This window comes from Phalacrocorax aristotelis, chromosome 3 (genome assembly GCF_949628215.1).
Source record: "Phalacrocorax aristotelis chromosome 3, bGulAri2.1, whole genome shotgun sequence".
In the NCBI taxonomy this organism is placed as follows: domain Eukaryota; kingdom Metazoa; phylum Chordata; class Aves; order Suliformes; family Phalacrocoracidae; genus Phalacrocorax; species Phalacrocorax aristotelis.
Window position 1 is genome coordinate 59066517 of NC_134278.1, and position 24301 is coordinate 59090817.

At 40.8% G+C, this 24301-nt stretch overlaps 1 protein-coding gene across 5 annotated transcripts in view; it reads left to right on the forward strand.

Moving 5' to 3' along the window:
- The window catches only part of NCOA7 (nuclear receptor coactivator 7), a 92807-nt gene that overhangs the window by 6405 nt on the left and 62101 nt on the right, over positions 1-24301 (forward strand). For 3 of the 5 annotated variants that reach the window (XM_075087562.1, XM_075087564.1, XM_075087563.1), the window contains exon 2: positions 12935-13066. In XM_075087562.1, coding sequence (XP_074943663.1) covers positions 13017-13066 — 50 coding nt within the window. In that variant the 5' untranslated portion in view covers positions 12935-13016. Of the gene's footprint in view, positions 1-12934; positions 13067-15456; positions 15510-24301 lie in introns of those variants that run through there. The other 2 variants (XM_075087566.1, XM_075087567.1) reach the window with 2 other exon arrangements.

Below are 24301 nucleotides of genomic sequence, written 5' to 3' on the forward strand. Positions count from 1 at the left end.
GACAGCGAGCTGTGGAATAAAACCACTGCATGCAGAAGAGCAGTTCTTAGCCCTTCAGGTCAAGTCTAAGTGTGCTTCGGATCAAGCTTATGAGAAGAGCAAGGAAGGTGCGTTCCCTTCCTTGTTTTCCTCCTGGGAGGGAAATGCAGACCCAGACCCAGCAGAGCAGGGACACGCTGTGCTAGGAGCGAGCCACGAGTGAAGTGTGCCGTGGGCAGTCTGTGCAAATGCCAGCGGAAAGCTGAGGAGGTTTGCAAAAGGAAAGCTGGCAGAGCTGAAGGGGCCACCTGTAGCACCAAACCTGATTTTAAGGTGCTTCAGAGGAAATGTGTATTTCTTTGTATTTGGTAACCGTAATGTGTTCATGTTGTCATGTGGACCTGTGTAGGGTTTCGGATGTAAGGGCTTGAAGTCAGAAAATGTGTTTCTTGGGCAAAATTATTGTCATCCCTCAGTAAATGGTAACAGGCCTTTAAAAGCCTTTCTTCTGGCTGCATTGGTTTTTTGTTGTTGGGTTTTTTGGTTTTTATTTTAGTATCTAGAAACTTTGTAAACAATCAAACTTCCATGGATGTCACTGAAATCAGGACTTAACCTTCAATACTGAGTACAGTTTTCAACTCTTAACTGCTTTGCAGTCAGCGTTATGCTGCATTTAAAATAAAAGTTTTACCTGGTACTGTGTTTTATAACTGTTGTTTAAATTCTGATTTCTTCCTCATCCCACATACTGCTTCTTGTGAATTCTGTGATGAAGAAGCTGTGGATGGTTATTTTCTCACTGAAAGGCTCTAGGATGATAGCATACTGTGTTATAATTTGGAATTTACTTTGTCTGGCCTTGAAACATATCTTCCTGCTTCTCTTCACTCTTTTTACTTCACTGAGTCCACCAAGCAGATAGCTCAGAAAAGTGATTTTGACCTGTGGAAGCTAGTACCAGTTATACCTGTTCATTAGGTTAGCCCAGCCATGTGTTCGAGATTGGAAGTGTGCATTTTAATCCTAGGTCTTGTAATAGTTATTGATAAGAACATGAATGTAGCACTGGGGTAACACACTTCCCACCGGTAATGTGCCAGTCCTTTTAACTACAAATCACTAATGCACCCAGGTGTTAGGTGTAGGTCTCTACCAAGTTTGGACAGATTTTCAGAGCAGCTGTGAAAAGGTCTGAATTGCTCTCTGCCAAATTTTAAGTTCTAATGCCAAAACTGGAAGTGCTACAGCCCCTCAAAAAAAGAGGCTTTAACATGGACCAAAAAGCCCCAAAACTCATTAATATATCTACTGTTTTGGCTGGCTTCAACATGAGGAAGGGCAAGCAATTACTTTGATGTAGCTTTAAACAAGTGAAGGCAAGGTTTTGTTTGAAACATGTCGGGTAATCTGAAACACTTGCTGTTACCAGCTATGTCAGGCATAACTTGTGGTGAACGGAAAGTTAGAAGTTTTCATCTTTGGGCCCCAATTCTGCGAATGTGTGCTTAGGTATTAGAAGCATAACTCGTGTGAATGAGTAGTCCCTCTGAATCCACTTGGTATGTGGGTAGAGAGCTCAGCAACATTGCAGTACCTGATGATGTGGCTGAGATGGCTTCCATAAAAATGCAGCACTGGAGGAACTGAAGCTATTTGTAACATTAGGTCAAATTTTGTGAAGGGTTCCTCCCCGCCCTGCAAAAAGAAATACCTAGCTTCAGAAATGCTGAGTTACTCTGTCATTACAGTCAGTGTAAGATGGTTGAATTTTAGTTTCAAGATCAGCCTGTTTTGCTCAACAAGAGCACCTCAGTTCTAAAACAATGTTTAAATTAATTGTGTAATACAAAAATAAAATATATACTGCTATTGTTTTACCAGAAAATTTCTATACTTCTGTTTTTTTATGCAACAGTACTCAACCTTAATTCAAGCGTATTTTTAACTTTTTTTTTACTAAGCCCTGAACCATCTCCCTGACTGAACACATCCAGAGTTGAGCAAATAAAGTCCAGATTAGATATGCTGAAAAAAGGATAGCATATAGCTGTTTTGTATGAACCATTCCATTGTTCTGCATTCTCTGCATACATAGACGTAGTTTTGTGACTTTATTTACCTGAATAATTTTGAGCAGACTCTTAGCTGTGCACGGATGGTTAGAACACAGAAAAGTAGAGAAAACTGATTTTTCTGTTTTTGGAAAGAAGTGAACAGCTCTTCAGAGAGACTCTTTAATTAGGTAAGTAAATGTAACTGCTATGGTATATAGCATGGGGAATTTGGTTTGAAAGGGGAGTTTTTGCTTTGTATGGAGTGCAAGGTGACTCTTGGTACAAGACTAGAAACACTGTGCAGTGTTGTACAGGAATCCAGTGATGGAGGAAGGAAAAAAGATAAAGGTTTTAAGGATGTTTCAGAAGAGCAAGAGAACTAAATAATTCTTAGTTACACAATACCTAAAGGAATTTTGCAAGGAGGAAGGAAATAATTAGAAACATTGCTGCTCTTAAAACAGGCTGCAGACTGTGCAGTGAGTAGAGGGTACAGTTTACTGTCTATCGTTGTAATTTTAATGCACCTAATGCTGCCAATATCTGAGCACCTGTGAAGCTGCGTGAGCTGGTGTAAAGGTCAGACTCAACAGACTAATGCAGTAAATGTTGCAGGTTAAGGAGTTGAAAAATAAACAATTAAGGTTTCCAGTGTTAATTTTGCACATTACAAATGCACAGGATTTTCTGTTACAATTAAACTGTTCAATATGTTACTTAATGTACAGTGTATGCAGTGTGGCACAGTTAAGGTTGCTATGGAAACCTGGTATTTTGGTTCTGATAATGGTGTTTCAGATAGGAAAATGTTTGCATTGCATTACTGTGAGGCTCCTTTCCATCCCCCTCCTCAGCTCCGTTGCGTCTCAGTTGGGGGGTGGGTGACAGCAAAAAAGCCATGACCTGGGATTTGCATGAGTCAGCGTCAACTGAAAAAAGGGATGTTGAGCTGAAACCTAAAAATTATTGTTTCCCTTCAAGTAGCTCTTGTGTCTTGAGTTGCTTTTTAAACTGAGAAAGTATTTAAATGTTAATCTTTCACAGTGTAGTGTCAGTGGGCTGTTAATTTGAGGGTCTTTTTTCTAAAAACTTGAAAATTGTGGGGACTTTCTGGAAACTTTTCTTCTGAAATTTTCACACCATGATTATGAATATTGTTAGAAATGTACTTGACCTAAAAAACAGTGACCAATTCTAATACTTTCTGTTAGATTGATGGGTTTATTTGTATTTTAGCACTTTCTTGTTGCCTGGCCTTATTCTATAAAGCACTGAGAATATGTTAACCAAGTCTCATTGAGTCTAATGGAAATATTTACAAATATAAACCTAACTTCATGCTTAAGCATTTTGGGACCTAAGCTGATTGTAAGCAGAAGGTGATTTATGGTACCCGTGATTTACAGTACAGGTATTTGTGCCAGGCATCAAGCCGCATCTTTGTGGTTTGTGTGACTCTTCAAACACCTGTGTCTTTCTGCTCTACCTCTACTTTACTTACCCTTGGTATAAATGCCTTTATTGGGTTGATGAGAAAAGAGCTGAGACATGAGAGAGCAAATTTGCTGTGAAGCTGAGAACATGCATTTGTCTTTTGTAGTCTCTTTCTCATGGCATGCATGCTGGCTGTAGGTCTCTGCAGCACCCATCTTTCAAAGCATGCAGCTGCTGAGGCCCACCGAACGAAGTGGCTGCTCAAGGAGCTACGCCGATGGTTATCTGCCCAAGCTTTCTGCTGTAAGTCTGCCTTCTGCGGCAGAAGTAAGGGTGTGCTTGCAGTTCAGCTGTGTGTAGCAAAGCCTGCTGGAAGGGGGTGTGAGCTGGCGGGGCAGGATATAAACTGAACGGCAGGCACAGAACCACTTCTGCTGACTCTGCTGCGGGTCATTTCTGTGGTAATGTTGGGTGGAGGAGTGGTAGCAAACAGCTGAAGGAGGTGAAAGGGAGGAAGGTGAAGGGCAGTAATACTTCAAACTGGCAGCTGCTTACTGTATGGATGTATTTTAACAGCCTGAGAGAGATGGGTGAAAGCCCAGTTTCTTTGGCTTGGCACTTCGGCTGGCCAAGGTCCCCTTGATCACCAAAGGACATTGCTGCGCATCTATCTACAGTGGTGCTGCTGTTTGGCCAGTTCAAATCCTGCTTGAGCCTTGTGTAAGCTAATTCATAGAAGCAATTCTGATATATGGCTGGGCCTGTGATATGTGACACTGTGGATCCAATGGGTGGGATGTAGGACAGTTCTGGTTGCTCACCTGGCATGGATGTGGCACCAGCCATTCACCCAATTTTGTTTGCTACTTGACTTGCTCTTACAGCACACTGCTGTGTAGGAGTGGTGAGGATGGGCTGACTTTGTTTGCTGCTTCTGTCCCTTTGCTTGGTTCAGGGAGGGGAATCTAAGGAGGACTCGGTCATGTCCCTTAAAAACCTGGTAGAGAACCCGTAAGTCATTGGCTCTGGGAGTGACATGGTTATCTGTATGCATGTTTTGACCTTGTGAAAACAGATGTGCAGGCTTTCTTAGAAATGTTTCTAAACAGATCATAAAGCTAGCAGTTGTAAAGAGCAAGGAACATGCTGGCACCAACTGCCAAATCAGCAAGGTAGTCCTAAGGGGATTGTCTAAATGCCAGCTGATGTGTCTAAGAACGTTCATAAATTTTTATTTTTTAGAAAACTGCAAGTACTTAGTGTTTTAGTTGAATGCTGCTAAGCACATACATAAAAGTCCTCTGTGCGTGCCTGTGTGCTCCAGGGAGAGGTAAGAGAACAGCGACATCTCTCTTACCCTCTCTGGAAATGGTACACTGCATCCTGTTTTTGTTCTGTGGTGGTGGAGCTATCATGCTGTACATCAGTTTAGGATCTGACTCAAAAATGCAGCATAAATTGTGATGGAAGTGCCTTAGTATGTGGCGTAAGCACATACTTGATTTCATTCAGCAGGTGTCCCAGGAAAGAAAGGCACAAAGGGTAAGCCATTTGTAACTGCAAGACAAGATCTGTGGTTTTGTAATAACCACAAGATCCTTCCGGATCTCAGTCTCTCACCTGTAAAATGAAAGCAATGCTCTTGACGAGGAATGTTTGAAAGGCTTAGCTTTTTAAATAAAAGTAGCTAAAATTTATTGGAATATCAATTAACTGGAACCAGCACCCTGCAAATTCTTGGGTGTTTCTGTTGTTTACATGTATGAGGTTTTCTGTATTTTAGTGGCTACAGAATTCATTCTGTTTATCCAAATGCTAATGTTTTTCTGCTGCCTTGTACCTGTTGTTAAAGTATTTGTAGGAAGAGACCAGTGTTTTCTGTCAACGATCCATAAAGATGCAGCATTTGGCATTCAGACTCTGCATACGTGCCTGTACCTGTACAAAGTGAGCGTGAAAGGCTGCAGGGTTCAGAAGGCTTGGGCTTACCACTTATTTGAACTAGGGTGGGTTAAAACAGGTGATACAAGAAGATGGTGTTCATTATTTTTTTTTATTTTTTTTTTAAAGCTTCTGCAGAAATGTTCTTCTTGTCTTAAAAGTGAAAATCTTCCCAAGTGGCCCGATTTCAAACAGGACTGCACTTTTACATTTCGTATGGCGTAGCACTCTACCTGTTAATAGTTTACACTGTGTTTTGTAACCGGTTTCTGTCTAGCAACTGCAGCTGAATTGCACTGTAAAATACATTGTTCCTTATGGAGAATGCACCTGGTGGTGTTCAGCTGCCAATGACGAAAGATTAAACCTGGATGTTTTTTTCTCTTGACAACCGCCGCTGGTGATGTTGAATTTCTGGTAGCTCTTTTGCTTCCCTGTGTTCTGTGTGAAACATGACAGCCTGAGTTAGTGGGTAAAAGTCTCCTCCCAGGCAAGGTAGAAATAATTTGGTGGGGGAGCCCATTGGAGCTGAATCAAGTTTTGTTATTGTTCTGTTTCTGAATCAGAAGTGTTTCTGTTTCATTGATTCTCATTTAGTTATTTGAACTTTGCTCATGTGGACAGGCTATTGGAGATCCAGCTGATGAGTTGAAGGTGATTTGTTAGCCTGTTCTTACTGCATTAGTAGGGAATGAAAATGCTTGGACTGTTATCCCCACTACGGAGTGTAGTAAGCTAATAACCCCCTAAACATTGCAGCTGGTTCCTCAAAAACAAGGGTGTTTGTTTCCTTTGCTTGTCTTATCTCCATCTTTTTATCTTCACTGTGCTTGAGAGTCCACAAGGTGCAAAAGCCATGTGGAATCTCTCTCTCTCCATTTGGAGATAGAGAAGTTGTGATACTTGTCTGTGTTTAATCTGAAGAAGAAATCCAGAAATTGCTTCTGCATACAACTTTATTTCCAGTCTCTTAATTTTTGCATTTTAATTATTTGGGGATTTCAAGAGTCCACCCTTGTAACAAGAAACATGACCAGCTTAGCCCTTTAAAGGTCAGTGGAGTTGTGTGCATAAATAGGGGTTATTCACCTAAGTAAGAGTTGAGTCATCAGCCTCAACTTCACCAAGGGGGAGAAGCTCTCCTAGGTTGCTTTAGCACTCTTCAGTTATGTACAATAGACTGAAACTTCTTTATAGAGCTTATTAATGTTTTTGAAATAGCGTTACACTTTACATGGTAAATGTAATGTAACTATGTAATTGTATTGAAACAATTCCGTATTTATCTTAAGATAGCTTTCGAGTAAACTATATTTTTGTCCATTCTGCTGAATCTAACTTAATGTAATTAGTCTATGCTGTGTTTTATTGGTTTGTGCTAGTGCTTTCCTGAAAGCTTCCAGTCTCACTTTTAGCTAGGTCATTCTGCCTGAAGAAAAGACTAAAAAACTTCTGGCTTACTCTACTCACTGCTGGCTGTGCATTTGTTACCCTTTCATCTTGAGATGCTGTAGTCTTTATTCTAAAACTTTTATCTTCACTATTACACTAAATGAAATACACTAGCATGATATAAAAGCAGTAAGACTCAGCCTGGTTAGGCTAGCCAGTGAGGCATTAATGAAATTCTGCAAAATTTAGCATTTCTCATAAGGTGCTAATGTGCTTTCACCTTCCTGTTTTTAGAAATGAAATGTGTGTTGAAGTAAATGCTAGAATTGATATTAGTGCTTTGGCTTGTGAAGCTTAATCGTATGCATTTATATGACCCAGTAGCAACTTAAAATACATCTCCTTGTGTGTTAACCTGTTTCTGTTGCCTGTGCTTAAAGGTGTTCTGTGTGACCCTATGCTGCAACCTTGTTGGTGTGTTCGTGTCTCTTTGTGTCTGCACAGTGCCCTGGAAACTGCTTTGAGCTCACCGGAGGCACAGATAGCAGCCCAAAGGGTTCAGTTACAGATATAATACACTGAAAATGCTTCCCCTCTATCTGTGATTTGTTCTACAATTTCTTATTCTGTCAGCTTGCTAGATGTTTTTAATATTGCTCTTGAAGTACTACATACATATCTTTCCTTTTTTTAGTCTTAATATTGACTTGTTGGTATAATCTGTGTTATCTCTCCTGGTGAGTTTTTTAGGGGTCAGAACTGGCACATGAACTCAGAAGACTTGTTATTTGTAAGAAGTCACTGCTGCAGAGTTGCAAATCTAAGCAGAATCATTAGTAATGCTTCATGCCCAAAAATGGCCGGTGGTGACGTTTGAATGTTTGTATTGCAGCAGATGATAGTAAGGAAGCGTGTAGCAATATGAACAGATGTGTGCGATGTTTGTCTGTGGTCTCAGGGGCAGAGGTAAAATAGAGAAGCAAAAATAAAAAACCTAATGTTGGATGGGATGCCGCACTAGAGAGCAGGTGCGGGCTACGTGGTGTGTCTGGGCAGCATCCTGTTCCCTCGGCACAGTGGGGTCTCCCTGTTAGATCCTTGGCGTGGCCATATCCTCTTGGCTGTCTCACTGGGAGTCTTCTGCCTTAATCTGCTCCGTCCTCCTAACTGTGGAAAATTTGCGCTTAGGCCTCTCACCTCCCCTGCTTGTTTCTCACAGTATGATTGCTGCCACTATTGCTTGCCTCCTGGGTCCTCTGCTAAGGTACAGGGCACTACCCTTGACTTAGTTTCCCTAAATTCTTTTCATAACTTTTTAACATATTTCCTGAAGGAGCTGACAGTGCCATTTAATCCTAGATCCTCAGAGTAGTTAGGCTTTTTATTTGCTGTTGTGCATCTGAGCTTTCATTTCTACACGTAAGCCCACAGAGCCAAATAAGGGTGAGACTGTGCTATGGGTCTTCAAAGTTTGTCAGTTTAAATTTTACACAGAAAATAATAACTAGGTCCTTGTCAAATTAGTCTCCTTCCTTGTTCTCATTGCTGCTGGTTATTGGGGCTGATTGGATTAAAGCTGGTGGGAGGATCCTTTTACATGCTGCTCTTCCACTCTCATCTGAGCATGTGGAGGTACTTCCTGCAGTTAAGTTCCCCATTTGCAAAGTAGGGATTTACAGCGTTTTCCTACCTCATTGGTTGAGCATTATTGACTCTACAGAATTGTGAAAATATATAGGGAGAATTGCACAATCTTGAACTTTTTTTTTTAACCTGTATGTCTTTCCAGGACTTGCAGTGGGCGCAGATGGCCAGAGACAAGCTATCAAGTCCATTGAGTATTCTAAAAATATTCAGTTCATTGGCTTCTGCTTTGCTAGTGCTTTGGATGTGCAGTTGTTCACGTACGTGGTTTTGGAAAGTAGTGCTCACAGTTGGAGGATTGATCGTTGATGCTTTAGAGCCAGTGAACAGGATCTCTGGGTGCTTACCTCTGAGTGCAGCAAGCAGGTCCTTTTGTTGTCTCATGAAAATGCAAACTGCTTATGCCGCAGGTAATATAAGGTATATTAGCCTTCAGCCCTAAGAAGGGAGGGAAAAGAGAAGACAAATAATTAAAGAAAGTAGAAAAAATTGTCAAAGTCTTTAGAAGACTTAGAATGTTCTATTCACGTAGTTGTTAATTAAAAATTAAAATTAAATTAAATTAAAAATAAGTGTTCCCCTCAAAAATACAGTTCCCTTCCTCTTTGTTCATCCTCACACTTAGAGCATCTTCTGCTGCTGCTGTTTTGAATGTACCATGACAAGAGGCTGCTGTCCTGCAGTGCCAGGTGGCAGAGTGGGAGTAGGAGCTGGAAGTGGCATTTCTGGAGGTCTTGGGACAGTGGCAGCAATTGCACAGACAGGAGTTTAGTCTGTTCCTCTGATTTTTTTTTAAACTTTTTCTTTTCTTTTTTGTTTATTTTGTGGCCTTGGTGGATCATTACAAACTCCCAGCAGCATCCCTGAAACTCCCTGGCAGCAAGCCTAAATAAACAATAAACAAGCAAGTATCCAAAAAATGCTAATATAAATGAAAAAATCCAGAGCAATAGGACTAACTTACTAACATAAAAATATACTGTACTTTTTGCTGTATTTTGTTCTTTTCTTCATATAATTATCAGGTGCTAAATTTGCAGAGTGGCAAATTTTTAACAGGATCTTTATTTAAATGCATTGTTTGTGCATCAGGAATATCTTTCCTCTTGAAATTACCTAATAAAAGAATTAGCATTGCTGTAGACATGTAATATAAGCTTTTCACTGTCTATTTCCGTTTCAGTGTAGAAAGGGTTAAACTGAGCCTGAAATTTCTATAAAATCAGCTTTGTCATCATTTGAGTTTGGACTGTACTCGTGATAGACGAGTAAGATGTCTGTCTCCCAGCATATAAATATCCCCCAAATACGTACATTTTCAATAGTCTGCCTGATTCAGTCTTCGTCGCTACCAGGAAATCCAGATTCGTTTTAATCATATATCCTTAATAACATTTTAAGCAGTTAATTAAGCAGGATTTCTTTCTTGGGAGATACCAAAGGACAAGTAAGGGGGGAGTGTGGAGCAGGTTTACTTTTTTTCATGTAACTTAAACCATCAGTGACAACCTATAAAATAAATATGGCTTTTGTACGGTTACTGCTTAAAGAACTAAAAACTGAAAAGGGCCTTTCAGAAATACTAGTTTTCAGTAGCAATTACTGCAAGTTACGCTGTGGTCCTCCTAGCTTTCAGGCTTTTTTTTATCCCTTGAAGCCAACTAGTACATGAAAAATTCCCCAACTACAAAACTGAACTCAGTGGTTATGAAGTTTGCGCTCCTAATCAATTTGCTTTTCCTAGTACTACATTTCCAAAGTATAATTTTCAGCCTTAAATATGTCTTCCTAGAACACCACCTTTTGTTTCTTTTAAGGTGAGCTAAGTAAGTTTTAAGTCAACAGAGTAGAACTGGATGTTAAATTATTTTATTGTGAAAATTTTCATTAATTGGTGACTGAATATGAGATCCCTGTGTATTTTCATCAGCAAAAGAAAAAACAAAATTCACCCGATACGCCTTTGTTACAGTCTATGGGTAACACTCCAATTTTCTGAGTGCCCATCTGTTCTGAACATAACTTTTTTTTTTTGTTGAAGTTCTTGATTTATTCCCCCTCAGTGTGGGAAAGGACTCGGAGTTGCATTTAGCTGATGTGGGAGGAACAGGCTCCATACCCGTGCTGTCATTGCGAGCTTTGTTTAGTGTTGATGAAAGCAAACGGCAAACCTTGCACCTGGCGAGCCGAGGAATGCCACGCGGATTTGGCGCTGGCACCTCCTGCAGCACCTGTGGTTGGGATGAGGCTTAAGCTCTGCCTCCTCTCTGTCCGTGCCGCTCTTCGCCAAAGCAGGGGGCGGCTGCTCCAGCACTGGGCAAGACAGGGCTGGGGGCAAGTGGGGTTTTTTCCTCCTGGCTCGCTCGCTGGGCTGTAGCGCTCCCTTCATCTGCCAGCACCATGTCGGAGCAGGGCTGGTATTCCCCTGGGTGGAGTCGGTAGGTCATGGCAGAGGATGGGAATTTATGGAAGGAGTGTGCTGCTGACCCTTGCGTGGGGTGAGGCCCTGAGGACAGCTCTTGCTCCCCTCCATCCCAGCTGATCTTTTTTCAGTGAGGTGAGAGGGGCTCTCCTCACTTCCCTCATCTTGTTCCCATAGGTCCCACTGTCCTCATGGTTGTGGGATTAATATTATCTTAGTGCCCTGTGGTTATTTGATAGTTCTTGGTGTCAGTGTGAGACTCAGCTCTGACCCGTCAGTGTCCTTGAGCACACACCTCAAGAGTGTAGTGAACGCAATGCAGGCAAAGGGGAAGGAGTGGTTCCTCTTTCCCTGAACTCTTTGTAGTTTGCTATAGAGGTTGTAGTTGTATGCTTTGAAAGATTTATTGTAACTCTAAATGCAGAGGATCTTCTCCTCTGAAGCTCTAGGACCTGTCCCAACAGGGAAGATAAGGATGCACTGAATTATCAGGAAGTATGTGATATCTTCATGCAGACTGGACATGTGAGCAGGACAGTTTGTTTTGATGCTATTCTTAGGCTACTATCATGTAGGTTTCTGTGTCTGGCTGAAGACTGCAACGCACATTAACTTGCAGAGATAAAAAAAGCATAAAAGCATTCTCCTTATAAAGCCAAAGATGTCTTAGGCAAATTTGCCATTTGAAGAGAGCAAAGGCCGTTACTCTAAGACTCTACTTGGTGTATAGAGATCAGAGAGACTAGATTGTTTTTGATGCACTGGATGTATTGAAAATGAATGAGTAAGAAAAAGTGCATTTTGAAGCAGTGGACTTCAATTGCTGTGTACTGGTGCTCCATAGATATGGAGAGACAATTATGGCAAGTATTTCTGATAGAATCCAGCATGATATGTTCATGGGCTTTTCAAGTAGATTAGTCTATTTTTGCTACATTATCTCTTTTGTTGACATATGGCAGTTTGTAGCTTATGATCTTTTAATGCAGGCAAAAATAATGGGAACTGATTAGGTGCTGGGGGAATTTTTCATCTTTTGCTACGAATCATAATTTGTGTGGCTTCTATTTCTTTATTATACAGCCCATTAGGTAAAATGTTCAGTAGTAACTTTTAGTTTGAACTGTAATACAATAAAGAACTCTTAAGATGTTAACTTATTTTGTGCATGTGCACAAGCCATTGGGGTAAGTTGAATGTATGTCGGAGAGGTGAAGAGGATAAAACATCTTGGCAGAGATCTTGGACAGCAATTGATGTGGCATATTGTTAATTGCAGTAATTACCAAGCAGTTCTGAAATTCCCAGCTCCCGGTTTCCAAGTGTCTCAGTATGGCATTCTGCAAAGAGGGAGTGATCTCTGTGTCAAAAGCCAGTGTTACTGGTCTTTTTTTAAAAAAAAAAAAAAAACAAAACAAAAAAAACCAAAACACAACAAAAACTTCTCAGAAAACCTTCCCTAGTCCTGTCTGTCTCAAGGTGACTGAGATTCATCCGGAGAGCAGGAGACCCACTGTGTTCCTCTCCATGTACTTGTTTGGACTTGCGTATTGTTCACAACAGTCAAACCTGTGTAAAGGATCTAGATCACACTTTTTTCTTTATGTTGTTTTAAAATTTTCTTATTTCTCACTGTTTTACAGAATTTTTATAAAGTGAACATTATATGTCTTTCCGGTTATACTGTTTGTACTGGGTATTTCTAAAGCTTCTCTTGATCTTCCTGTCTATAAAACACATGAAACCAGGAAGATGTTTTGGTATAAACTATTTCAACAGCTTGCAAAATATTTTAATCCTTCCAGGGTTTTAAAGTTTGGTACTGCTTTTTGGGTTACCTGCTTTGCAGAATCTCTCTTCCTCTGCTGGAGAAACTGTCCTCAGTGCATTTATTGTTTTTTGTCTTGTTGTATACTAAATGGATGTCACATGGCAAGCATTGACTGGTTAAAGTTTTACTTCGCTTTGTCACTGAGTTAATTGCATTTCCACAACCCTGTTGGTTTTTGTAGGTGTTGCTGACATGTTGATTTATAAACTTCCTGTTTTTAAATGTTATATACAGGGGACTCTGCCTGGATATGAGGTGCTGAGGGGAAAAAGACCATCACGCTTGGCTGCTCACCTTGCCCATTTGACTGTACATAATGGAGACCAAGGAGGAGAAGAAGGAACGAAGACAAGGCTATTTTGCACGGTAAGGTACAGGGTTTATTTCGATGTTGATTAAAGTGTGGAATTCCTCATTCTGCTTTTTTCACAAGGCTTTATGATTTTTCAAGTATGTATAAAAATCAAACCCATGCTGCATTATGTATCCAGAAAGTGCTTTCCTTGCTGTGTCCCTAATGTTGGAGTGGTAATATTTTCCTTTTTGGGTAGTGGAGGTAAACCTGAATTATAATTGTTATTTGTAGCATTAAACTGTTCTTGGGTACTCAGTTGCAAATTCCACTGCATTTGAGCTTCCAGCATCCAGTTCCTGAGAGTGTTTATAAAAACAAGCACATCTAAAACATAGATGTGTCTAAACCTAAAGTTTTATCTGATTTCAAATAAAGCACAGGCTAAGTAGTATTATCTCATAGGACAAGGTCAGCTAAGAAAGGGTAGTTACATGCTGATAGGTTAAGATGCCTAGACTGTATCATCTTTATAAATACAAGCAATCTTTTTTTAGCCAATCATTTTTGTAATTTGGAATTCATGATTGGTGATTTTTAAGAAATAGAAATAAATGGTGTTATTTATTTATTTTTAATAAACAAATATTAACTATATTTTATATAAAATATTAAAAATAAATAAATTTTATTTACTATTATTTCCTAATAACTTTTCATATTTAATTTAGCAAGTCTGTAATCATCTCTGAGCTTCGATGTACAAGAATAACTGAAGCTCACTTATTCTTGGGGAGCATAAGAGGGGGACGAAATCAGCGTAAAAAACATCTTTCAGTCAAAGATACTTTCTGCCCCATTGAAGAGGAAAAGTGTATACTCCCTCCAGTCTGTACTAAATAAGTGTTATTGAAACTACACTAAACCACTAGCCTTAGTCTGTTACAGACATCTAGAGCCATGCCTGTCGCACCACTTAGAAGTAGTAGCATGGGGAAAAGTTGCAGCACTTCTTTACTGTTGTTCAGGTGGTATGTAGCGGTGGCTAAAGACTTGAAGTTTTGTGGTGAAGGACATTTGTTAATGCCAAGTAAGTTGTTTTCCATTTGGAGAAATGCGATTATGTTGATGTTGATTGAAAGGAATGTCTCAGTTTTGGAGTTTGAGAAGGGGAAATAAACAATGGCACCTATGGCAGAGGAGGTATCAAGTAGGATAAAGCAGAAGTAGCTGAAGATGTTGTACTAAGGAACAAGTAGTTTCTTGTTAAGGAAGACTCGGGCTTTGGGAGAGATGTCTGAGTAAGATGCTTTAGTACTGAAGAGACTGTTTTGAGACCGTTCTAAATGCTGCCTGCTAAACAAAATGGAAAGCCACAAGAGGCTTTCAGCAAAGTCCTTGATGTTTTACTTAATATGTTTTGCAGCTTCCCTGTATCATCTGTGGCTATTCTCTTTTAAAAATTCACAGGGGCAGTGTGTCTTGTATGGGCAGTGGATGTTAGGCAAGGGTCAAAAAGACCTGAACTCAGTTCTTAGTTCTAGCACTTCCGTGTTGTGTAACTTTGGTGAGGTCACCTGTTTCTTTCCCTCCTGGCTTGCCTCTTTTTTCTTTATGTAAGTTGCAGGCCTGTAAATTAAGTTCCCACTCTAAGCAAACTCATGTATGATTTCTACAAGAATGTTCTTGCAGACCCTCGAGTCATGTTTTAATAGAAGCTAAAGTAGGTCAGAAGATGGTATGCCTGGCTTACCTTCACCTACATTGTCTGCGTGTGTGCCATCAGGGACAGAGCAGAACTGAATTTACATGTCCCTGATTTTAGTCTAGTGTTCTTCCTTTAGTAAACAGGTGTCCCAGCATCTTGCAGATGAAGGGTTTGAATGCTTTACATGATGACCCATGTAAATGTCATACGAGTACCTGAAAAAAATAGGCAGCCTATATTGCCTTTAGTACAAAGGCAGTTCTAACAATGTCCCTACCTGTTTGGGTTTTTTTTAAAACTTTTTAAATTTTAGCTTTTGACTTGATGTAGACGGAAGTTCCCTGTTTAGGTGCCCAATATTGGGACACCGAGATAACTTAATCAGCTGTATACTTTGATGTTTCTGTCATTTTGGTTGTTTTGTGGACAGCTGTTGGGTGCTTGAATTTAAGCACCCAAGTTTAATAAGTTTTGGCCCTCATCTTTTGTGTGCTACTTCAAACACCCTGCTTTTCCTGCCAGCTTGGGCTCAGATTTATTAAGCCAAGGGCAACCTCAGATCATTCCCCAACACATGCACCCCCCTACTAACATTATTGTTTTTTCCCCCTATGCTTCTTATTACTGTTACATTTTGTGAGCCTAAGATGAAAACAGTATTTACAAAATATAAATTTATGTATAGTAAACATTCTTATGAGACAAGGACCATCCCCCCTCCTTATCTGAATCTTGGTTTTTTTTGCCTGTGATCAGGTGTTCATGGGAGGAAGACTCTACTGCTTGCCAAAGAAGAGAATGGGAAACAGGTTAGCCTTTTTTCCAGCAGGAGGGAAAACTGCTCCGTGTCAGGAGGGTGGGGGAAAGGGCTCTGCTATGCCCAGGGTTGAGAAGAAGGATCCTGCTTATATCCTGGTTAGACAGGAGGAAATGTATGTATTTAATGCTGATGAAGTAAAATGTTTTATAGCTACCTTATGGACTACATTAATGAAAATACACAAATTTTAATAGAAAACGTCACTTTTTAATGTGAGGGGAAGGGTTACTGTGGTATCAACAAGGGCAAAGGCATTAACTGAAAAATGGGAGGTGATAGCTCTTTCCCTTAAGCTCCTGCTAACAGAAACCCAAGCTCTCTGTTGGCAGAGCAAGGGAGCATGTGGGCATGAACAGCGGGATGAGTAGCAGCCTTGCTGCCCTGCTAGCATCCCAAAGGGCCTGACTTCCCATCAGAAGGCAGCTTTTGGCTTCCAGGCTAGTGTAATTTTGGTCCTTCCTGAACAGCTTTAGGTAGGGGTGGTGCTCAGTGTCTGACTGGTTACGTTAGCGATTGTTGGAAAGGTTAGCTTGAGAACCCCAAAATATTTGAAGTGGTTAGTGTGGTGGGAGTTACGTGCTGACAGACCAGCTCCTGTACTGCTGAGAGGAAAAAAGATTAACATGAAGTAACTGTATCTCTGTCCCCCAAAGTTAGTGTTGTACATAAGCTGGTTTAAACATTTTAAAGGATAAATACTTAAAATTTCTCTACAGAAGAGAGCCACCCAGCCATAGTATATTTCCACTACAGATCTTCATGGTCTGAGTGCCTCAGTTTTCCCGTGTCTCTTCCAACCTCCCTATGGCAAGTGAAGCTGAAATAAAACCCTCACCATCCATTTTTGCTGCTTACCAAATGCTCCGTTACATACTGTGTGTTGTGGTAAAGGGCTTATTTTTTGCTTTGGTTGGCAAGAAATGAAACATGTAACTTTCCAAACAAAATAGAAATCTCTACAAAACTTTTTAAAGACCGATTTAGATTCCTTATGCAGATAAGGTGTTACAGCTCGTGGGAGTTTAACAGGCAAGAAGTGAAAGTATAAGAGTAACATGCAAGCATAAATTTCTCTTATGCAATAGGTCCTTATTTAAGACTGCTACTCCTACTTAAAGACTATTCTGTGTAGTTAGGTTCTCTTGCCTAATTCTCCAAACCTTGTTCTTAGGCTGTTCTGTTGCCTTCTGTGTCATCAGCTCCCAAATGGAGCAATATTACTCTAGCTCTTGCAAAGAACTCTGTCTCCTCTTGAGAAGTCTGTCCTAGTATCCAGCAAGTCCAAAAATAAATCAAACAGTGTAATATAGATGTACAATGGCACATCTGTGTGTATCGGGTCCCTGACTCTACTATGACATTTGGTGCTTTTTATTGTTATTACGTGCCCATGAGCACGCGTAATACAACCCCATTTCCCTCTGCCTGTGCTTCCTTTATCTTTCCTCTCTCCTTACAGAATGGAGAACTTCTTGGTTTTCTCCTGCCCATTGCGTAGGGCCAAGTTCAGAGTTACTTCACCTCATGAAAGGAATAGCTATTAAAATTTTAAGAATTTGAAAAGAAATTCTCAAAATGAGTGATGTGTGTTACATGGAGAGAACTCCCTTGGATATAAATTGGCAACTGGAAAGCTGATTGCACAGCTTGAAACTGGAATTGCTTTGCATGTACTATTGTGTGATACTGGATGTATTTGGACAGGAAGCTCTAGGAGATGAGAAAACGTAAGGGAAGAGTTTGGGTAGTTTTCTGAAAGGATGACAAAAGGGGTTCCTTTAGTTTCAAGTTTTCTGTCTCTTAACCTTCCTCACTGTAAGTTACTCAGCATTTTCCATGCTTTATATGATCTGTGATCTATGTCAAGTAGCTCTCTACTACTTTCCTAGCAGAGAACAACAAATAAATAGTGCTTTATTTGAAAACATGTTCCTTTTCAACAAGTCAACTGAGATGCTTACATTACTTTTATTAATAGTTATGTCTCCAACTTGTGGTGACCCTAATCTGAAGATTGCTGTATAGAGATGAACCTTAAAACTGATGCTTACTTGAATGATTTTTTAATAGTTTCCAGGGGAATTACAAATGTTAGTTCTCAGTCTTTTTCCTTTGGTGACCACTGAGAGCCAGGTTTCTGAAGTCAAAGATGAAGTGCTTGTCTTAGGGACAATATTCTCACCGGGATTTGGGTGCTTTTGTGTGTGTTGAATTTACATTGGTCTTGTTACCGTCATTCTTTTGAAATAACTACATGAATGTCTGGGACATGGTCCAAAGCCCATTTGAGTAGGCAGAGACTCCCTTTAGCTCCAGATTGCTAATACTCTGTCAGAACATGAAGCCCGTTGTACAACCTAATGTTCACCTCGTGTTGCCTTATGATGTGAATATTTAAGGGAAATAAAGGAATTCATAGCATGTTTTAAATTAATTTAAATTCGTGGCTTAGATACCTAAATTTACATTCATACAGATTAAGATTTGTACATTAAAACCAAGATTTTAGAAGGATAATGTGTTTAGTATAGTTATTATTTACTTGTTACCAGGCTTGAATTTGCAGCTTTTTTTCTTCTCGTAATTATTTTTTAATACCTAAAAATAAGTAAAACAAACCATACAACAAATGATATACAGCATTCCAATCACATTAGTTGTTTATGACCTAACCTTAGCTTTCCTTTTAAACATGCACAACCCATGACAGTAGGAATAGTCGCTGATTTGTAAACAGTTAGAGTCTGGAAAGCTTAGCTGGAGAAGGAGTTGTATATACTTGTCACACTGTTATGGTCTTTCCCTGATCCTCCTTTCCCTCTTGGCCGCTGTTGGAGGCGGGATGTTAGCTTGCAGGGACTCTGTGTGACACACTATGACCAAAGGAGTGACCAGTCTTTTCCATATTCAAACTAAAAGGTTTATAAGCGTCTCATCTGGAATTTTTCTGGCTTTGTACTGGTTTGTTCCTGTATTCATTGTTTGTACAGTTCATATTGGAATATGATGAAATGAGGAAGCTGCAGTGAGCTCAGAGGGCATGTGTGGAAAGGGAGGATATCAGTGGTGGCTAGGAAGGAGGGAGACCCAGATAAGGTGTATATATGCGCAAACATACTTTCTTGAGGGTATCTCCTATATGAGATACTTTGTCTTTTTTTGTTAGGTGCTTTTCTTGTTGGCCAGGCTTGCTATATCCATGCAGCAGGCTTCAAATGTTGGGTGCTCCTCAGAGCACTGTTTCTCCAGCAGTTTTCTCCCTGCAATTGCTGAGCCAAAGTGTTGATGTTTATTCAGGTTTCCTGTAGCACCCATAATTTATTTTTTGCTTTTAGAAGGAAAAGTTTCCACACATTGTTTTTAAAACAAACCACTGTGGAGGTTTATCTTGGGTGTGAAGAATAGCCAAGCCAAGATCCTGGAGATGCTTACATTTTTTTAAATGACTCTAGGAAATAATACATCATTACAGCTCATCTGTATAATGGAAATTTCTTAGCTCTGCTTCCAGATGTATAAACATTACTTCATAATCCTGCTATTGAAACTAAAACCAGTATTGTGTTCTACTCGTATTGTTTTGCCAATAACGTGTATGCCTGAGGCATTTTATTTTCTAAGAGAAGGATGAAGATATTGCTACTTCAGATTTATGGGGTGCAGTGGATATTATTTGCTCTGGTATTTAGGGGTGTATGTGCAGGGTAGTTGATTTGCTCTGTTGGTTGCTGAGAGAAGCTGTAAGATATTTTTTGAAACATACAGTATTGTTATTTGCCGTTCCAGTAACTTGGAGGGATCTCGATGTTTTTAGCAGACTTTCTGCCTGGCTGTGTAGGTTAGTATTTCAGCTGTCCTTTGCAGGCGTTGTAGTTTTCAGGCATAAAAGAATGTGTAGAATTTCATAGGCAGCAGCATCAGGAGCTTTTGAGTAGAGCTTTGGGAGGTTGGTCAAGTCCTTCAGATGCTTGAGAGACACTTGCTGTTCATTGCTCATAAAATTACTTGTGTGTATATATATAAAAAAAAGTTTTCTTCTTATCATGGGTGTAAACCTGAAGAATGAGAACTGGGGGGAAAATTGAACCTGCTTTTTTTGAAGAGTATTGCACTGCAGAGGAGAAGTTGCATTGAACAGCTGCTCATCTTGGGAACTGTTCACTCATCTCGTGTTGCTGTTGCTTTCTGGACTCTGAGGTTTTTATATTAGCAGTCTTGTAATTCTGTGGTGCAGGATGAGAGTCAGCAGAAGAGCATGAATTACTGTCCTTTACTTTGCCTGTGAATCACAGAATTATTCCCAACTTGAGTGCTTCCTCTGGGAAGCATAAACAATGCAGTGGTTTCTGCAGCCTTGGTTCTTTCCAGTGCTTTCATCCTCAAGAGTAGTGGAGTCATTTAGGATTGAAGAATGTTGTTATTGGATAACAGAGTTAGTGAAAGTATCTAATGGGGCTGTGAGGCTTTCTTCAGAGTCTTTTTCAAAATTTTCCAGTACCAGAAATGCTATTTAAGGAGGCACAAAACTTGCATAAGACAGGAAGCATGGTTCATCTCCTCACCCGTTCACTTCCCTCTGCATGTGAAGTGAGACTGGGTAACAGTGTGGGCTCTGTATAGAGAGGCTTTTTTTAGGAAGGAGAAGAAAGGCAGAGTTTCATGATGTTCTTGATTTCTTTTAGGGCTATATCACTGAATATACAGAGAAGAGAGTTTCTGTTTATTTAATCTTCAAACATGCTGTCTCACACCAGCAATTTCAGAATTTTCACTAATCACCTTGCAAGATACGTATAAGGCTGGCTTGTTAGGCAGCAAGCATAAAATGACCTTATATTTGCTTTTCCCAAGGGGACCTTTGGGTGTCTCTTATCAGCCTTTAAAAAGAAACTGCGAAAAAAGAAACTTATTTTGCCTCCTTTTTAGAACATAAATAGTTACATGATAGGCCTTTTGATGTAGGAGTCTGTGCAGTTTTGATAAGAGTTGCTGTTAACGTTGTTGTAATGTATTTTGTCTCCCTCTCCTTCCCTGCAGCTGTATATACCGGGCAAGAGGGGTGTGCTGGAGGCTCCTGGCGGGCCGTGCATTTACCTTTTTGCTCTTGGAGGGATTTAAAGACGTTGTATCTTAAGGGCCATAAAATTCGGGGGCTTCAAAAGATTGCTTTCTGGATAGGTGAGATAGAGACTTTTTGCTGTTGTCTGTAGGAAACTGATACAATTACCTTTTTAAATTACACAGTGTTTCTGGAGTGTCCGCAGGTATGGTCTTGTCCCTTCAGCCTCCCAGATGTGTCTTCTCTTCTGCTTTTAGGACTTACTGCATAAAATTCTGCTTAATCCCAGTGAACTGCTTTAAAATTAAGCCTATCTAAAATGCTGGTGAAAATTTAGCATTATTACTTGGCAGACGTGCAGTTCCATGGTCAATTTTAAAGTGAAAGAGGTGGTCCCACTCAGTCTTCTGGTTTTGCCATGTCTCTTCTGGATGACAGAGCTGCTGTGGCATGAAGGCCCCTTCCAGAAGCAGCCACGGTTTTGTTTAAGTGAGAGGTAGGCACACACCTAAAGAGATGCCTGATGGTACGGACTTTCTGGTGGTGCTGTTAGTCATCTCTTGCTTGTGCTCTGGGAAATGCCAGCTGTCTTACCACCTTGTGGCAGCAGTCCTGGTCAGCTTTCCTGTGCTTTGTGCCACGTGGTAGTAGGGAGTGGGGTGTAGAGTATTTTGAGAAGAGTCAGCGTTGTGAAGAGTTTGCTGGACTGAAGAAAACCCGGGTTGATATGAAGCTAGACATGTCCCTTCAGGGAAGGTGGCTGGTGTTTCTGGCCCACAGATGAAGTTCCCTGCCTTGTATCTGCTGCTGTGATTCAAGACTTTTGCCCATTTGTTTCCGGCATGTGCCATGCTACATAGGATTGTTGGTTTGACTGGTGGGATGGTCTGTTTCTGGTAATGGTGCTGCGTGTTTAAAGGGAAGGATATGAATGATACCTGCAGGATCGTCCTTTTGGAGAGAGGCAGTTTCTCTCTGTCTGAGGGACTGGATAGCATTCTATAGCTAACTAAGAGAATTCAGTTGGTAAGAGAAGAAATGCTGTGAATCCTGTGTGGGGACATGGGATGTCTGTCCAATTGCACTGCATTTAAACTTAGTTGCATGTTCTGCAGTTTCTGCTGGCGTGCCTGTGGGCATTGTGCTCCCCACTCCTGCTTGCTCCAGGAAATGAAGCATTTCCCCTGCTTCCCTGGTGCTTTGGACCGGGTAAGAGGCTGTGTGGATATTCCTGATGGCATCAGGTTCCCTGGGGTGCCGGGCTGCTAAACCCTCGTATTCATTAATCTACCTTCCAGGCTGGGTTTGGAAGGGATTTCTCCCCACCCCGCCCCATTCCTGCCAATCTCAGTATGGGGAGGTGGGTTGTAAGTGTAGGCTTCTGGTGGTTTTTTTCTGTCCTACTGTGGTCTGGGCAGGGAGTGTTTCTTAGTATCATCTGAAATTTAAGATGTGTGTTAGCTATATTCTTAGTCTCTCATGCTACTCCGTTGAGGTCCCTGGGATCTGTCCTGTTGATCTGTGTGGGAGAAAATCCCAAGGAGAGCAGCAGAACTGGTTAGGAATTTGGGGGGGAGGGAGAGAATTGTCCTTATGCTGGAAAACCTTTGTAATGTAAATGAGCCATAAATCAGCTCTCTGGGTGTCTTAATGCACTGAGTATTTTCCTGTCAGACAGCAGTCTCTGGCACAGAGAATTTGTCTTGTATAGCACTTAGTATACAGATAATTACTCCAGGTTTCTACCACTATTTTTTGGAGTGGTTATTTTTATTTTGGTAAGCATAAACTTAACATCTAACCAATCACAGATAAGCTTAGTTTAAATTTTTTTTTTTTTGACATAACATTGCATTTCTGTCAGCTGCTGGATTTTTGCTTTCAGTAATGCTTCCATAAATACATGGCTTTGAGGTGTTAATCACATGTTTAAATCAGATGATCTTCAAAAATCAAATCTCCTTAAGCAGAAGATTTATTTGTATGTTCAATATCTGTGTTAAAAAGGTGATGCTCCTCTTTCCACCTGGACCACGGCGGGTGCTGCATGTAGCAGTTCTGCTGGCCTGAGGCTGAGAAGGGTTTTTTGTTATTATAGAAGTGTTCTGCTTTACCAACGCTGCCAACCACCCCCACCACCCCTTTCTTCTTTGCAGTCCCACAGAGTGTCTCAGAGCTACAGCATATGACTCTGGTCCCGTGAACTGATGCATCTGAGCAAATACTGTTAGGTTTAACAGAAGGGTGGAAGTTGCTTGTGGGAACAGAGCTGTAGCAAGGGCGGTGGGAGCGGGTTCAAGGCACTGCTGCTGCAGGGTGAAATGGCAGGGCACAGGAGAGGAGGGGGAGGCCAGCAGCTCCCCCCCCACCTGCCATAGCAGGGGTAGGACCCAGCACGCCAAGAAGCTTTCCTTACCAGCTCAGAAAGGAATGGGCAAGGCAGGGACAGTGGCAGGCAGCAGGACAGGGCGTTGCAGAGCACCTGCCTTACCTGGCTGCGGCCAGCGGGGTTTGCTAGGAGGCCCTTGTCCTTGAACGCAGCAGGGGATTGAAGGTAGCTGGTCTGCTTCCCACCACCACCCTCCTGCTCCGCTTCTGCGGGGAGGAGGCAGCACGTAAGCTCCGAGCCGTGCTGCAGCCTGGGTGCATGTGGTTGCTTCCAGAAGCGAGGCCACTTGGTGTTAGGCAGAGCGGCTGCCTTATAAGATCAAGTTCAAGAGCGCTGTAACCTTCTGGTTTCCTCAGTATAATGGTATGGCTACTGAAAAATATCAGACCGTGCCAAATACTCATTTTAGCATAAGGTATATGCACATGAGAAGTTATATTGGTACAGGCATGCCACGTGACTGTCCCATGTAGACAAGCCCTACTTTGTTGTATCATCTTTATACTTATGGTTAATGATCTTTTGACCACAGTATTAAAAAGATGATGCCGTATTATTTTGTACAGAAGCATTGATGCAAACACCTCCTCTGGGTGGAGGGGGATTATCATTCTTACTTACGAAATACGTATTGTAGGAGGAGACAATCCTCATTATTCCAAACACTAAAGCCACAGATTCTTCATTTTCCCACCTGGATAACAGGGTCATCAGTACACTTGGGCATTTCTTCTTCTGTGCTAAGTCAGTTAGTGGGGAAGTCTATTCAGGAAGCCAATTAACGTGCTCAACATGGAAAATAGGTTACAAGTTGTTGGGGACAATGAATGCAAACGTAGAACTGAGACACGCAGTGGGTTGTGATTTAACAACTACTCTGAAATATTTTAAACAGAAGCTTTCTCCAGTTGTGTCTTCCTGAACAGATGAGTATGCACCCTGTTTGCAAGCACATGCACAGCATCTCTTACGTTTTGAGCTCCAGATGTGATTAACAGAATCCCTGAGAAATGTGGCTTTTGGGTAATTGCGTCATCATGAAAGTTAGCATTTAAAACTATTAGTTTGGCTTCCTTTTTAGCGCTTTTTTTCATCCTGGTTGTCTTACTAAAAGAGAAGTTGTATGGTTTTTCTCTGTGTTTTTCTTTTTAAAATACTTTTGTTTACGTGTGTATTAAGTCAGTAGTTTCACGCCATACAGAATGATGCAATGATACGGAGAGCCTTGACACTTAAATGTTGATTTTCAAAGTAACTTTTTAAATAAAAGTAAAAGCTAATGCAGACAGGTGCTTTAAATCTCAGTCCCCTCCCTCTCTAAGATATCCCTTTT